The sequence below is a fragment of the Pyrgilauda ruficollis genome, unplaced genomic scaffold (assembly GCF_017590135.1).
Source record: "Pyrgilauda ruficollis isolate IOZ18807 unplaced genomic scaffold, ASM1759013v1 scaffold32, whole genome shotgun sequence".
In the NCBI taxonomy this organism is placed as follows: domain Eukaryota; kingdom Metazoa; phylum Chordata; class Aves; order Passeriformes; family Passeridae; genus Pyrgilauda; species Pyrgilauda ruficollis.
Window position 1 is genome coordinate 296,643 of NW_024524600.1, and position 17,145 is coordinate 313,787.

The window sequence follows — 17,145 nt, forward strand, 5'->3', positions numbered from 1 at the left end:
TTCCCAACTGAGGGGATGCAGAATCCACAACAGACAGTACACAAAAATAGGCTAAATGTGACAACAGCTGCACCCAGCACATATCAGTCTGATCACTGATGCACCTTACTGTTGTAATGCCAGTATTACCCACCAAGAAGTCTTTCTTGGGAATGCAGCATCATAAGAAGTCATTGTAGTTGCAAAGCTTTTCCTGAAGGCTAAGGGTTTGTTGGTAGGCCAACCACACCAGCTGCTGCATGGCAGCAGGGAGTGAGCGTCTCCCAAGCAGCTAAAGCCTGGTTTCCAGTGGCAGCAGCCCATGGGCACAGGGTTGCCACAGCACCTCCTAAACTGCAACAAAGGGGCAAGTAAAAAACTGAAGAAGGCGGCAGCTTCAGAAATTGCTGTGGTACATAGAAACAGTTGGAGCTGCTTGGGGAGCCTTGCTAATTTTCAGGGTCAGGAAGGGCACCCTTCTAAAACAAAATGTTAAAGGTGGAAAAATGCCTAGCAACTGTGGAAGGAGACAAAAAAATCCAAACCAAAGATCATAAATTTATATCTTCACTAGCACCTCCAGCAGACAGTTCCTGCTGGACTGCACCCCCAGCTCAGGGGCACCAGTAGGCACTGCCATAGATGAGGCCATTCCAGCCTGCAGCACTTCTCTTTCCACCACCAGCAGTTACAGGAGATGGCTGGGTGACAAAAACATAGTTTACTTTTTGGGGAGCACTGGCATCAAAGGGTGTGCACATTCCCCCAAGTAACCAAGGTACATGACTCATCTGCAGCAATGCTGACAGCTCAGAAAGAGCACACACGGGCCTGTAATACAGAGTAATAAATACAGCACTAAAATGGCAATGCACGTGAGAGAAGAGCAAAAGTATGCAGTCACCGAGTGCTGCTTTGCGTAACAGGATATTTAGAAATTCATTGTGCAGATTGAAGACTTTGCTCCTCTGTCCAGTGGCTGATTCAGCATTTGTCCTCACTTCCAGAAAGTCCAGCTCCTCACCCCACCCCATCCCACTTTAGGGCTGACAGTTCATCAGTGGAAATTCCCTTCCTTGCCCCTGCCAGCAGCCAACATTTTCAGAAGGCTGCCGGCCTGAACAGTACAGCTCACACCAGGCATCTTGAGAATTTCAGGCTCTTTGCCACCCCTGTAAGCTACATCAATCAGCAGCCCAACCACACGGTTGCAGGTTTTAAGTATGTCTGCTTGCAAGTATAAAAGCTTACTGGAGGCCTTCTGCCCATTAAGAGCTCTTCATCCCCTGTTGTGCAGGGACAGTATTTTACACCTTTATGCAAGGCTGCTGACAAACATAGGGAGTCAGAACAAATCCTCTGTCATATGTTCGGGCATATTATTGCATGCTATGTACCCCAAGGGCCATGGCATTTAATTCAGAAAATATAAACAAGATTTCCATGCTTCAGATTTAAAAGGATACCACCAATAACAGTTAGAGACTGACTGCCTTGAGCTATTGCCATGAGTAAAGACAACAGAATCCCTTTAAAAGATTTAAAGTGTTATGCTTTTTCCACCCTTCAATACAGAAGTTACCATACAAAGCAGCATTTCCAATGATAAAGTAGTTCTGGTTTAGATGAATAAGAAGAAAACCCCAAACATGCAATGGCGTACATTTTTTAACCAGATGCAATAATTAAAAATCCAAGGTTAAAAAAAACCAAAAAGCAAACATGAAGTCATCATCAAGTTTTCTGTTTTATTTAAGATTTTAGTTTTAATTCTGAAGAAAGAGGTACATTTCCTTGGTTTTAGTTTTAGCGTCAGGTTATAACCATGTTTATTTATCTGTTTCTTTTTTCCTGTCTTTTCAATACTGCACAAACGTCCAGAAACTACAGGGTTAAGTAAAAGCTGCAGGCAGAGGAGGTCAGAGGTTGCTCCTGATGGTGATCATGTGGCCCCAATGCAGTGCTATCCCAGAGTGCCCTAATCAGGTGAATCTTTAAAAAAAAAAAAAAAAAAAAAAAAGAGAGACTGACAGAGGAGACAGAAAGACTGAAGTAAATATCACTCGTGTTTCAGCTGCTTATAATTATATTACGTATACACTAGGTATTAAATCTGTGAATACTTTTAAAACATTAAAGTTTACTTGAAATCTAAAGCCAAAATTAAAGAAAAATCTTATTCTCCCCTCTTTAAACCACTCTAGCAACATGCCAGTTACTCATAGCTACAAGTGTTTTGTCTTTCAACACACTTCATGTCAAACTCTGACTGATGCAATAAAATCCCCTGCTCAAAAAAAAAAAACCAAAAACAAAAAAACAACCAACCCCAACATAGCAATTTCCCTGTGTAGTGCCACACTGAATGCAAAATAAATGCTGGGCCACTGCTTGCCCCACATGTTCAGTAACTTCATTTAAATTAAATACCTTTTTTATGTTCTTGCATTTGATTCTGCATTGCACTTTTCCCCCTACTGGAGATTGACACTTTTCCACTAGGCAGAAATACTCATGTGCAAAAGACGTAAGACAGTAATACTCTCCTTAAGCATTGAGACTGCATTTTGATTTCTCTCTTTTTTTTTTTTTTCTTAGAATGGTTAGAAAGTATTTCAAACAGTGTATTTCAAACACTGTTTCTGCAGAAACTTAACAAAAAGAATGGTCATGACCCTGTGATGGCATTGCATTTGGGGGGAAGTTTGATCAGGAACTGGATTCTTCAGAAAGAAAGATATGACAGGGAACAGTAGGTGGGCGTGGGGAGGAGTCAGGGTGGGACACTTCCTGCATTTCTAACGTTTTGGGTCTTATTTTTCTTTTTTTCTTTTTCTTCCTTTCCTAATGACGATCCAGCGCTGAGCTCTGTAGTAGATCTGTGGGGGTTTTACTGGGGGGTCTGAAGGCTGTCTGAAAGCCTGGAGGTGGGGAATGGAAGCTGGTGGGGTTTGAAGGAGGAGAGTAGGGATTCCAACTGGCTCTGTGCAGAGGGATCTGTGTGCCGAAGGGGTTACTGTGGTGCGTCTGTGATGGCGCTGCACTGGGGCCGTCCACCTCTGTGAGGGCCTGAAGAGATTTTAGCCAATGTGGAGGATTGTCATCTTGAAGAGTGTCTAAACTGTTTCCTGTGGAGGCTGGGATACCTAAGAAAAGAAGAAAAAACAGGGATACAGGCAAGTCAGAGGAAAAGCAGTAAGTTGACCATGAAGGAGGTCAATTTAACCTAGCAAAAAGCAATAATGAAAAAACATGATTAGTTTGTACAGAAAATGCATTTTACATTATTATGTATAATTACCCTGCCCACAAAAATATTTAACATTAAATTGAGATACGAGAAAGTTCACCCTCAGAGTACTTCTTCATAAAACACACATTTTTCTATCAAACATTCTGCTCAAGAACTGCATCCTTGTCAACATGACCTTACCACACCAAGCTGCCAGTACACTACACACTTCACTTTTTATTCTGCCTACTTGAATCATGCTTCAGCCTCTCTAACAGGGAGACACAACCAGACAGCCTTATAAAAGAGAGCTTTATAAACAAGTGGAGTACGTCCCTTTTTAAATAACCAAGTCCAGTGATTGCCTTCAGGACCAGCGACGCACATACCGGACATGCCATCCAGCACAAGGGACACCTTATAGATTGACCCTACAGGAAAGCACTGATGCACCTGACTGCCTGCAAAGGTCCTGGGCATGCATTGCAAAGGCCTAAGTGACGCTCTGTTATATCTAAAGGTTCCACAAAAATTCCTGGACCCTTGAGATTTTGTGGATGGAAGCTGGAAGAGACCACCGCATACTGACTTTTTCTTTTTTTTTTTTTCTTTTTTTTCCAGATGTAAATCAGTTTGTGCCAAATACCCATTCGATGGTTTGCCAGTGGAGCTGAAGGAGTGAGAAACGGTTACCTGTGATGATTGCGGGGTCCATCCAGCTGCCAGGGCTGTCCCAATTCAGGCTGTCGGTGGTGGCAGTGTTGGACGTTGGTACACTGTGGTTGGCGTTGGAGGGGGAAGAAGCATTGGGCAGTCCACCAAAGTTGATGTTAATGTTCGGTAGAAGTGCCCTTAGCCCGTCCTGCCATTCCTTCATATTTAAACTCTCTACAGAACTGCTGTTGTCTGGGAGATTTACCAACAAAAAAAAATGAAAGATAAAAAAATAAAAAGCTGAAGTTAGAAACAGATGTCCTTCTTTGGTGGGGTATGGGATTTTGCTTTTACTTTTTAAGCTAAGCATTAAATACTTTCTCTGTCCAAAACCTAGGGTCAGTGTTTCCATGACTGATTAATTACTCAGAGGGGCTGGCAGGTTTTAAACAAAGTGTAAGGGAATGGGAGAAAGATATAACTCCTCCCCCAATATGTATTTTCCCATATTGATTCAGAGACTCGAATAATCAAGGACACAGTGGCTCTCCCTCTATTACTAAGAGGGGAAAATCTACCAGGTACTTGATGAGAATACTTCTGCTGCAATTTGGCCGCTTTACTGATGGGCAGCAGGCTCAAAAGGGTAATGTGTATCAAAATGAAGAAAGGCTAGGTAGGGCTTTGCAATAGAAATGGAACGTGAGAAACCAGGGAGGCTGAGGAAAATCACAGATGTCTTTTGTTTTGTTATAGCTTGCTCATTCACAGCCCTAGAGATGTTCTTCCGAAGAAAATGATAATGAAGTTGGAAGGAGTGAAATTTCCTCTTGCAGTTGAAGAACAGTAGTAAAAATTCTTTAAAGACCTGTCAGAATAACTTCTGACACAGCAGTATCCTCAAAACTTTGGTAACAAGCAAACCAGCCAGAGACCAAAGCAGTCAAGTCTCAACTATTTGCCTGAGCGTTTCAAGACATACTGATAAAGGACAACAGGATAATGTGGCTATTAGCACTACAACAAATGATCCCTCAACACAAAAGTCACACCATGCTATCCAGAACAGACTATCCGGTTCGGTGATCCATCTCTCGCTTTCAGTATCTCTAATCAGGACAAACCAGACATGAGCACTCCAGCTGCTGTATCCAATACAGCAAGTCATACTTCATTAGCTTGTGGTCGGTTATATTTGGAAAGGATTCGTTAGGCATTATGTTGCCACATGCTTGTCTTTTTGACAAATATCTAGAATACCCTTTTTTTTTTTTCCAAACATCTCTGCCTGTCCTGATTGAATAAAGAACCTTGACCTCAATCAGAATTTTTAGATACTTTCATAATACTGCTACTTCATCAACAACAGAACAGATTTAAGTCTTCCTGGAAAGTTAGAGGATATCACTAACAACCTTATTTTGAAGAGTAAAGAAAGCAGTCTCAATTGCTATCAAAACCTGCCTTGGCAGTTTTTGTAAAACTGCATGCTCAGAAAAAAGTGTCCTGAGCAAATTACCTTTTTGTAACTAGAGGGGAAGAAAAACCCCCCAAAACCAAACAAGACGAGTACCTCAAATACTGTCCTTTCACAGCTCCTCCTTTTTCCTTTGCAATACTAATGCACAAAATAAATGTTTTTAAATAATTCAGTGCCACATGTTTTTCATCAAAACCTACAATCCTGAGATTAAAAATAATAAATCAAAGTTTTAGAAACTATTAGTAGAAAATGCCGTCAAGAGATATTGTTCACAGCCCTCTAGAACATCCACAAGCCCATTTGAGACAAGTTCTAAATTAACTTTTTGGAACAAAAGTAGCCAGCTCACGATCACAGAAATAACTGCAAAAAATTCTGAATTGTACACCATTAGTTTCCTTTTTTTTTTCCTCACTGCTGCTTCTAAAAGCTTGTGCAAAGAAACACAGCTCTGTTTAATTATTTACTTCTACTTCAACAAAAAAGACACACAGGTCCGTGCATGAGCAAACAGACTCCTCTCCACACCTGTGAGATGCTGCAAGGGTGTCAGTCACCGACTTTACTAACCCCCAACACACCCTCAAAGCTCTGTGCAAGAAAATTAACCTGCAGTAAACTACCTGCAACATGTCATTGAGGAAGACTAAGACAAAGCCTGCAGGATGTTATAAGGAACAGGATAGGAAAATTAATGTCATAGGGCATTAGGCCTCCCTGGGCTAAGAAAATATGTACATTTTTGTCCTGTTATTCTCCATGTAAAAAGACATAATACAGCACACATAAGGGTCAAGAAAGCTAGCGAGACACAAGACTCATGAAATGGAAAAGGCTGGCACTTTCTGGTGAGGAGACACTGCTGCCTGAGACAGGCATACTGCACCACTGCTAGGCACCCTCTATAACACAAAACAACAGGAAATAATAAACTGAGGGAGACTGTTCTTTACCTCAACTGTCTGAACAAAATCTACTTGGATTCATGGAAGCCAAGAGATGAAAAGCCTAAAAGGATTCAGTATCTACCAAAACAGTGTTTGCTAGCTATAAGAAAGTCAGTTTGATAAAATCTTGTGCTCCTAGGTATAAAAGTGACAAAATATAGAGAATTACAAAAAAGTTATTGTCTTTCCCAAACAGGTGCGTTTGTGAGGCTGCAAGGCAAGCTAGGACAAAAACACTGGCTCCTGACACAAAAATACCCAAGCACCACCCAAGCACCTCTTTGCTGAATTCTGGCAAGTTTTAAACAGCCTAAGTGAAAATGCAAATCCACATCAGAGACGGAAGTTATTTCTACCAAGGGAAGTAATTTCTTCAGAAATCATTACTCATCCCTCAGCTGGTTTGTTCTTCCTGTTAATAACATCTATGCTTCACGATGAAGCTAGGACCAGTTAAAAATGAGAAAAAGCTAGCTCTCAGTTAAAGCAGATGTATTAAAAACGGTATTTGCATATTATCTTTCCCTACTTCTACAGTTAACTGGTTGGAAGGAGTAATTTTCTGACTATTAGCAGACTTCTCAGTTGGACATTACAACCTAGGTGTATGAGAACCAATATAACAGTTTCCCTCTCTCAAGAAGTAAAAATGCTGTCTCCTTCCATGGGCTAATCTTAAAAGGCTTAAAGCAGCATGCCCACTGATAGCGGGAAAACACAGAAGAAAACAAGGCAAAACCCAGATAACTGCAAAGAAAGTGTTTTCTATACTAAGATAAATATGAGATTCCTTCCCTCGTGCCCTTTGTCTCCCAAAATAGAGAATAACCTCGTGAAGCATCACTGAAAGCACAAGAAAAGCATTTTCAAACACACAGCCTGCACGCTAGTCTTCCCTTCATGTACATTTCATAATCCTCTCTGGTCTAGTGGAAACTTGTGTTTACAGGGGTGAACAGATCCCACAATTCTAGGACTGAAATTTTCCTATGTCCGAGGTGGTATGCCAATGTAAAATAAAAGCACTTTCATGTAAAATGTGCTAAGTCAATCACTGTCTCAGAATGAGAAAAAGAAAGAAAAAAAGATTCATCACAAATGCAACTTGTCCATTCAATCAAAATAAAAAACATTTGAAGTTAACTTAAGAAAAATAAAACACCTGAGAAGCCTGAACATTAATTTGTATAAAACTAGTCACTTAATGAATTTCTAAATAAAATCATTGCCCCATTATCACATCCTACCAGACAGTCAAGTAGTTTTACCTCATTCTCTATATACAATGCCTTAACACTATTTCTTCAAATCAGGCAAAGCAGTGTGTATTTGGGGGAGAGGCCATGAAGAGGATTAATGGCCAAGCCAGAATACTCTTCTGTTGCACATGATCACTACTTTTGAACATGTTTGCACAAGTGTCTGCTGCACTGATATGGGCTGTTCTGTGACTTCCAAAATTCTGATAATGACATGGCAATGAAGACCCAAAAGTGTTTCAAATTTGGCTGTGCCACTTTGGTGACACTGACACACTCAATCTTTTATATTGATGGCACAGCAGAACTTCCAGTTTTCTTGGTGTGAGACAAGCCCACTCAAATGAATATTCCACACGGACTAGACCATTTCAAATCATTGCCCTAATTCTGATACAAGCCTATGGTAAAATCGAAAGCAAAATTCACCCAGTACATGCTTAAGTAAATATGACCAATAGGAAAGATCACAAGACTTACATTATGGGTAAAGCAGGAGCATTTCTCTGCTCTACCTAACTTATATTCCAAGCCATTACAAAAGCCTATTTTCATGCCAATTGAGTAAAAACATCAAATACATTCATACCAAATCCTAAATATTCTAGTCCCCATGAAAAGCAAACAGTCCTGCAAATCATAGTTACAATTATTTATTTTTAAAGAACCCATCGGTATGTTGTATGTGGGACAACGACACAGTGTGTCCATTACAGAAAAGCATCAAATAAGCAAAATAAAATCAGAGGAAAATCATCATATGAGAGAAAAATAAACTTCTAGCCCATGTCATATACCTGACTGCAAAAAGTGGCAACAAAAGAAGGAAAGAGACTATCAAGGTGTATTCAGTAACAGAATAGCTATTTCAACAACCTGCGTGTAAAAAGGCCCTTGTGAAATCTTCAAAGACACTGTACAATAAATTTTGAAGCCAAAGAAAAATTAGAGGAAAAAAAAAGAGCAGGAAGGACTACCAGGAGTTCACAAAGAGTCTTTCAACTCAATTAAAAGCAAATGGAGCCACCAGAGAAGCATACCCTTTCAAGTGACATCTCTGGTCCCAGTCTCTGCCTTGTGTCACCATGTTCAGAGATTTTAAGTGCTTTCCCTGAAACAGCCTACTGCCCTATTCTGAGAAGTGACTGGGGCTTCTCTATTTTGATCTCAAAATAACTTTCCACTGTATTTCTGTTTTGAAAACAGTTGTCCAATACTTCCCTTTGAGGGGCAGAGAGAAAGATAGGACAATTTATCACATCCAAAGAAAGAAATTATGACCATCACATTACATAAACTCAAAAGCTTTTCATTCAAAGGTTTTATACTTACACATAAACAAAACAGTTACGATAAGAACTATACCTGTTTCATTTCAGTATGAATAATAAGCTGTTTGCTCATGAGATTTTTTAAAAATAATTAATAAAATCCCATTTAAACATCTATGACCTGAAGGATTTCTCTCTCAGCTTCATTGACTCACTATCTATGACTCCTAGAAATCCTACAATGCTTAAACGAAACAATGAAGTTTCATCCATCCACAGAGACCTAAGAATGCTACTGGCAGATTGGAGAAGATGGAAACTGCCCACATTTAAACAGCAGCGCTGCCCATCAGGAATACAAGTGGCCTCTTCATCATACTAGAGAGACATCTAGTGACAGGAGCACGAGAAGGTAAAAGCTGTTTGCAGTGAACCTTTAAAAGCCTCACAAACATTGTCTACACACGGGAAACAAATCAACAATTCACAAAATCCAGATCTGTGTCATTTCACAGTGTGAATTTCAATGAAAGTCTTACAGTCATGAGCTCTAAGAGCTCAGGAAACAAAAGATGCACATGTACATACAATTTATGTACACACATACCTACAAAATTTGCTTTGGTAGACAAGAGACCAGTCTACCCTCAGCTTTAAAATACTGCAAATAAAGCACATTTTACCTCTATTCCATATTGATTTCCACAGTTATCGTAATTCCACTCAATTTAAAAGACAGCCAAATAAACAGAAGCACACTATTCTTCAATGTCAAATCAATCCAACTGCAACTTAACTTGCCAGTTAGCCAAACTATCAAGTAGAATATACTAATTCTAAAGTATACATTTAAATGGGGAAAATAAGATTTTCTAAATGATTTTTGATGATGATCTGACAGCACAACTTTTAAGCTTTCTGTGACTATGTAAGTGTTATGAGTCAGAAAATATCATTTATTTTCAGAGGAAATCCCTTCAACATGAGTACAGGGACAGTAAGAAGACTCATATTTGCTTGCATGTACAGTGTCAGAACTTTATTAGGCTTGAGAAAAGCTGTGTTATACCAAGTGTTCTGGAGAGTTCTTGTGATTGACTTACACTTACCACAGCTCAAGAGACCAAACCATAATTATGGCAGCCAGCGACTCAATTTTAATCTGTAAGCGAATTTTAAATTGAGATTCCAAGTTGTTTTGAAAGACATGATTGACTTCCTACAAAATGTTTCCAGAGCATCCCACATTTTTTATTACTTTTATTACTTTTTAAATTACTTTTATTTTTTTTATTTTCTTATTTCCATAAGAAAATAGGTTTTGGTGCTGATAATCTTTAATATTACCATAAATCTAAGTGCACAAAGACTTAAGATACTGAAACAAATGAAATAGATACTTGAATCTTAAACACAGAACAATTTGATTAAAAAACTCAGAGAGCATGGAATTCCATTCATCTGAGAAACAAAGTTCATTTTAACCTGAACTGCTTCCTCTCACATCATGCACCAGAGTTCAATCTCACTGGGTTACCCTGTTTGTCACTAGAAAAAACTTTGACTTCAAAGGAAAAGCCCATGTGCACAAATGTACTTGTGAATACACAGATAGATGCATGCATAAATAAAATCAATATATTTGAAATTTGCCCTATGGGCAATACAATAACGAGAAATTGCAAAGAAAAACCCCTAGGTCTTCAAAGCTATAGTAACTATTATCAAGAGCCTATCATGCTACAGAGATTCTGGATTCCAGGAATATCCCACCAATCAATCAACCCTCTGACTTCAGACTGCGAGACCAGCATTAGCACAATGAAAGCATACGCTGGCAAATGATAAACTCATTTTTAATCTTCCCACATCTGCAAATAATTAAGGCTGATATATGTTTGTAGATTATTTCAATAATCATGGGAAAATTAACTGCAAGAAAGCCTAGTTTTCACCTTCTGTGTTACCTTCCATGACATGAAATTCATTCTGATTACTAGATGCTGTCTTCTAATAGAAGTGACCTATTTGTTAAATAGATTTTTAAAATTCCTCTGAGGACAATATGAAGTTAAATGAGGCTGTGTAGAAGAAAGCAAGAGATGGCAAGGGATGGGAAAAAATTTTTTATTTTGCCCTCAAATGTGATTTGGCAGTACTGAGAGAAGAAACACTATTTGCAAAGCTGCTCTTTCAGCTGCTGCTATTCCTTCAGGATTCATTTATGCTCCTCCCCCAACACAATTTTCAAAAAGACTATATTTGCTCTCTCAGTTGCTTTTCAAGCTGGAACACTCAGAAAAAGTTTATGCAGAAAGCCTTTGAATTATTTGTACTTTTTGTTGAAATGCATTAGTCTTTACTGGTATTTTGTTAAATGGACTCAAGAGCCCAAGTTTCAGGTCCATGCCAAGGCACAGCCTTTTGTTAAGACACTGAGGTGGCAGTGCCAAAGTGCACTCACTTCCCAATCTTTAAAAAGAAAATGTCATGTTTTTAACATCACTAAGACAGTTGCACCTTTTAACTCATGCCAGTGACCTAATGCATAGTTTGAAGTGACTTCAGAAAAGCGTCTGAGAGAACACAGCACCCAAGGCTAAGCAGCTGCCTGCTGGAGGAAGGAGACACATAAGAAAACAGAACTGCCTCTGACACTACTGCAGGGCCATCTCAGTATCTCACCAGTTACCTGTGAAAGGTAACAACCTTTCCATGTTTTGGTGAACCAGTCCTAAAGAGGTTCTGCTAACAATAAATAAATAAATAAATCTTCCATCCCTAAAACCCAGGCAAAAGCCAACACCTAGTGTAGCTGAAGCTCCTTTTGTGACACTACTACAGACAAAAACAGTCATGAAATTTGATGTGAAAAGCCTCCAGTCTGATTGTTTCTCCCTGTTTCTGGAAAGTTACCAAAAAGGCTGACAGGACTAACAGTCTGGAAGGCAGACTGGGTCAGCTACTCAGCCAACCCCGTGTTTATTTCAAACGCAGTAGTGTTAATGTGACTAGTCACTCCTCTGATATGATACATTGCAGCTAAATTGGAGGATTTTTCTCCCACTTTTTTCTTTGTCACATACATGTTCTTCCAAAATAAAATTACACATTTAAAAATAGGCATCTTGCTACCCAAAAAAAAAGCAAGATGCCTGCTGTCTTTCACTGTCACGACTAAAATCCTGCAATCAAAGATTTAAAATCAGAGCTTAAAACCAAGCTAGAGATGAAGACAGATATTTATGTATCAAGTCTTATTTGAAACAGTATCACCTATATAATCACAGGACAAATATTCAACAGGATTTAGAAAACAGTTGCAGTATTAGCACTGAAAAGGCACTGGAAGGAAGGGTGGGTGTGCAAGATGAGATTTTGAAACAGATGGAGACGTAGCAGGACTCAAAGGACAGGTGCTGTGGATGAAGTTTCCTCAGAGATCATGACAAGATTACACCAAGGAAGCCAGGCCTTTGGAGTAAATGTAGGAAGTATATGGGAGTTAAGGAACAAGACACCAGAAAAGGAATATCCACAGCGGATTTTCATCTTGACACTGATTTAATATTTTGGAAATTAATTGGAAATTTTATTTTGTTTAAACCTAGATGCATAAGAAAAGAAACTCCTAAACTCCTCCACATAAACAGAAATGAGCAAGCCAAAAGTTTATTTTCAAAATGGATTAATTCCATATTGCGCTGAACACTTCTTCACCAGTGAAACAGAAAATGAGTTATGATAGGAAATAAAAAAAGAATGAACTTCAAGGTAGGGATATACACAGATAGAAAGCATCTTCTGAAGAGGAAGGATGGAGGACTAAGAACCTCCATGGAAAAAAAAAGGTGCTGTGAGCAAAAGGACTGATGAGAAGAACAAAATGTTCAATAGCAAAGGCTGTATTAACAGTCATCTTCACTGAGGAAACCAGGATATACAAGAACCAGTAGAAGCAATAATGTAAATAGCTGAGGGCTGCTTACAGAAGGTGCTTTTCATTTTACAATTTCAAAGCAGTTTCAAATGAGGAGCGACCCTGTTATCAGAGCAACACATCTACTTCTGAGAGCAGCTGCTCTGCACTCTGGAAAAGATACAAGCCTTTGGAAATGCCATACATGGCACATACAACTATTACTTGTATCAGCTAAAATGTTCACCAGATTTCCTATTTTCAATATTTACCCCTAATCAGAGAAAGACTGCAGGCAGGCCTAGATCTAACCAGGGGGCACAGAAAAGATGACTTTCAGCTGCCATGCTTTCTGCCCAGCTGGTGTTGGAAAGCCAAAGATCAAGGAAGAACACCAAGTGAGCAAGTAGTCTTCTTTAAAAGATTAGGACAGAAAATTAATAGACTAATATCTCTCTTACTGTTAAGAGTAAAGAAACCAATACTTAAAACAGGCATTAAAGCTTTCATATACTGTCAGGTCAAGAGGAAAAGTACAGGAAAATGTTTCATCATGGCATCCAAATAAGGGATGTGAGGCACCACTGTTTAAGTCACATCCTTTTTGTTAGGGTATGGGATCAAATGCCTTTTTTACACAGCACTTGGAGAATTTTTACAGCATGCTGACCTCAACAGCCATACCATATGGCACAAACCCTCATTTGAAAAGGGACAGTAGCAGAACACTTCCAAAACCCCATATCAAGTTATTATCCTGAGACCACAGGAAAATGTCAGCTGCTATGCCACAAATTCTGTTTCCTTCCAAGACTGTATGAAACAAGGCTTGGAGTATTTGTTTGTTTGTTTTCAGGAAATAGAAACAAGCCAGGGAGAGGAGACAAAAAGACAAAGACCAAATAAAAAACCATTCAAACAGAAATGCAATTATGTCGTGAGAAAATAGCAAGTCAGACAAGGAATCTTAGTATTAAAAGGAAATGCTAACCCTTATTCTGCTATGTCATCCTTTTTTGTGCTGTAAACAGTCTTTAAATAATATGACCAAAGCCAACATATCAGCCAAAACAATCTTCCCTTGTTTTACTAAAATCTTGTCTAAAAGGTAGCATTAGGCAAGAAAGGATTTGATGTTCAAGGCAAATTCAACAGCTGGGGAGCATAGAGGCCAGAAAATTTAAAGCAGCAGAAGATGCAACACCATAACTAGTTCAGAAATGGAAGAGCTCACTACTTTAAGTGGGAAGATGTTGGACCTTCTTAATAAAACTGTCATTGCTCTGTCCTCTCTGCTACCAGCTACGGCTTCACAAAAACCTAAATGCAGCCATGACATGAAGACATGCATGCTAATCTGTGTCTGGATAAGGAATGCAACACCACTACCACAGACACTGCAGGGGAACACCCAAAATTATTAGAGCAGTCTACCCATTTATTGTCTCATCTTTAAATATATATAATATCAATCAATAAGGATATACAGATATAAGCCACAACATCAAAACTAAAACATCTTGAGAGAATGGAATTTTGATTCTTCATTATATTCTATTACACAGACTTATTACATTCAACCCCAATGCACTGAAATATCAGGAACAGCTCACAGAAATCTATGGCAGCTTCTGTATCAGTCAGCTGCATGGTTAAAATATCGTGATGAACTTTACAATGGTTATCTTCAAAGGCAACGAACAAAATATTTTTCCCCATCCTAAATAAGGTTAAATTCTTTATGCTTCGTATCTGTCCGTGTCCACTTGACTCTTTTCCCCTATTTAGATTTTTGATATATGTATGATATACATAAATTGCCTCTGTTCAACAAGCATTTGGAGAAAGCTTTGATATATGATTTAATTTTTAGGCTGCCCTCTGCAGAGTCAGAAATTGGACTTGACGACCCTTCCAACTCAGGGGTTTCAATGATTTTTTTGGGAAGAATATATACATATTGTGTAGGAGTAGTCTTGAAAGAGTTCGCACTACCTCATTATTATGGTCTACAGAGAGCTTACAATGAAGTTCTGCATTCAGGGTAATGATGAAATTACTAAATGAAGTAACAGCCAGTGTTTCAAAGCGTCAAGTACTTCATCTTGCATAGAACTGATGGGGAAAGTGGACTAACCATTTTCAACTTTTTCCTAATAATTTTAACTCTGCGAGCTTATTACTGTACTTCTCTGTAACAAAATCAATGACTACCAACCACTCAGTAAATTCAAGAAATAAAATATATTTGTATTTTCAAATTAATATGCATACATCTCATTTTGTAAGCATCTGTCTCAAAACACACTGTTAATCTGAATCCTACCTTATTCTATGATCCCATATCATACTTATTATTTTTGAACACACCAACAGGCAGTAGGGGTGGCAAAGATGATAGTGCACTAGCTATCAAATTACAAAGAGTTTCCTGTTATCCTATAGTAAAATAAAAATAAAGGCACACACCCACCCACACTGCTGTCAGTAAATCAGTCTTTCCCTTGGCATTATCTACAGAACAAAGCATAGCTGCTGGCCAATATTCTCAGGATAGCTTGCATACAATCTAGGGTAAGATTGCTTGTAGCAACAATCACACTGTCCATGAGGAAGTCACTGGACTTTTCTCCTGAAGCACAGTTCCACATTTATAATTTCACAGTAAACCATCTAATCAATCCCACTCCAGAAGGCAGCAATAAGCTTAAATCACCCCTGAAAATGACAACATGAAACATCTGCTACAGTTTGAAAAATGATACAGTGGGGGAAGGAAAAAGAGTTACTCTGGAAGTGAATCAACCAAAAAGTTCATTTAAATATGGGTTGGGGACAAATGTATGCCTGATGAATATGACACATTTCAAGTACATGCATAATAAATCTATGAAGTCAATCATGTGTCATTGTGTCATTTCACTGGAAACCACAGAATTAGTTAATAATTAACTACTTCCTCTGAGAAACAAACAACCAAATCCCACACAGAAATTATTTTGAAGTGAGATCTTAATTTAAAAAAATGTAGGTTGTTCCTGTGTTTCTACATCACAGAACAGACCTGCCTGAAGCTGTGAGTTTATGAATACAGCACTGCTCTGTTTCTCAAATAAACAAAAGACAGTTTCAGCAAATTACAGTTAATATATCACACATGAGCATTTCAAATTCCTGTGAATAATAATGTCTAAAGTAGAAACAGCAGCAGTTTAAAATATACCATTTTCTTAATACAAGCTTCCATACCACAAATACACCTAGTGAAACCAACTCAAATTTAGAAAGCCCAGAAAATACTATACTAACATATGAATTTATAGAAGTTATTAGATCTGCTTGTTTTGACATAAATGAAAAGCTTCAAAAGGGTTGATTAAATAGAGCAAGCAGACAGACTCATGTGCCTGTTCCCACCCCCTTTTTTTTCCTACCAGTAACTAGTCCAATATTAGCTACTTTAGGAATTTATAATCCTGTAAAAAACTGTGATCAAAGACCTTAAGAAACATGTGGCTTTATAGCAGTAGAGAGTCTCTGCTACAAGACAGAATGTGAAGTTTCACCTGCACTTGGTTTCTTTTCCTGTTATAGCTGAACCAGCCAAGTTGGTAACATTGACTAAATGTTACCAACTGACTTGACTAACATTGACTAAAACACCCTAACATAGGCTACCAAAAGAGCCAAGAGAAAGGAACTTCAGGTCCAGTACAACTTACTGTTCCACACAGCTAAACAGCTGCTATGAGATGCACTGCCTTTCTAGCAGGTCAGCTAGGATATGATAAAGTCTTACACACATGAGTTCTCTGTACTTGGACACCACTTTCTTTCCCCAACCCCACCAGATAGATGTATCTGTAAATTGCATGAGGAAACTAGGAAAATTCTGTAATTAAATACTTGCTACTGACAGACTAAAACAAAAAAAAAGAACATGAATTATTTTTTCAAACAGAAGATAAAAGGGATACATTGAGAGACCTGTACTCTAGAGGCAGATTAAAAAAAATACCCCCCAAAAAAAACCTGGAAACTATCAAGTCAGCACACAAGAAAAGAGCCATGAGGTCATCTCCTGACTTTCAAAATATTTGTACTTCTGAAGCAGTTAGAGCACTAAAACAAATATAAATAATAAAAATCCATAACCCAGGAAATTACACCAGAACTGACAGTTCAGCTGATTTCTGGCAGCAGGAAAAAGAAAAAGGAGTAATCTACCCTTGTGCAAAATAGCCTTTTTTCAAGATATATCAAAGCTGATGTATATCAGCTGAGAAGTGTTTGCACTGCAACAACTGCTATCTAATTGTCAGCCAGTCAACTAACAATATTTTCTATAACAAGAGATTAAAACCAACACAAAGGAACCTTCCATGGTTACTACAGCATATG

General features: G+C 38.5%; 1 protein-coding gene across 7 annotated transcripts in view; it reads right to left on the bottom strand.

The window, feature by feature from the left end:
• Nucleotides 1-2,816: 2,816 nt before the first annotated feature.
• Nucleotides 2,817-17,145, bottom strand: part of CNOT4 (CCR4-NOT transcription complex subunit 4) — a 76,053-nt gene continuing 61,724 nt past the window's right edge. For 4 of the 7 annotated variants that reach the window (XM_041474339.1, XM_041474337.1, XM_041474338.1 and 1 more), the window contains 2 exons: nt 3,905-4,117; nt 2,817-3,125 (listed from right to left, as the gene is read on the bottom strand). In XM_041474339.1, the coding sequence (XP_041330273.1) occupies nt 2,824-3,125; nt 3,905-4,117 (515 nt within the window). In that variant the 3' untranslated portion in view covers nt 2,817-2,823. The remainder of the gene's footprint in view (nt 3,126-3,904; nt 4,118-17,145) is intronic. The other 3 variants (XM_041474342.1, XM_041474341.1, XM_041474340.1) reach the window with 1 other exon arrangement.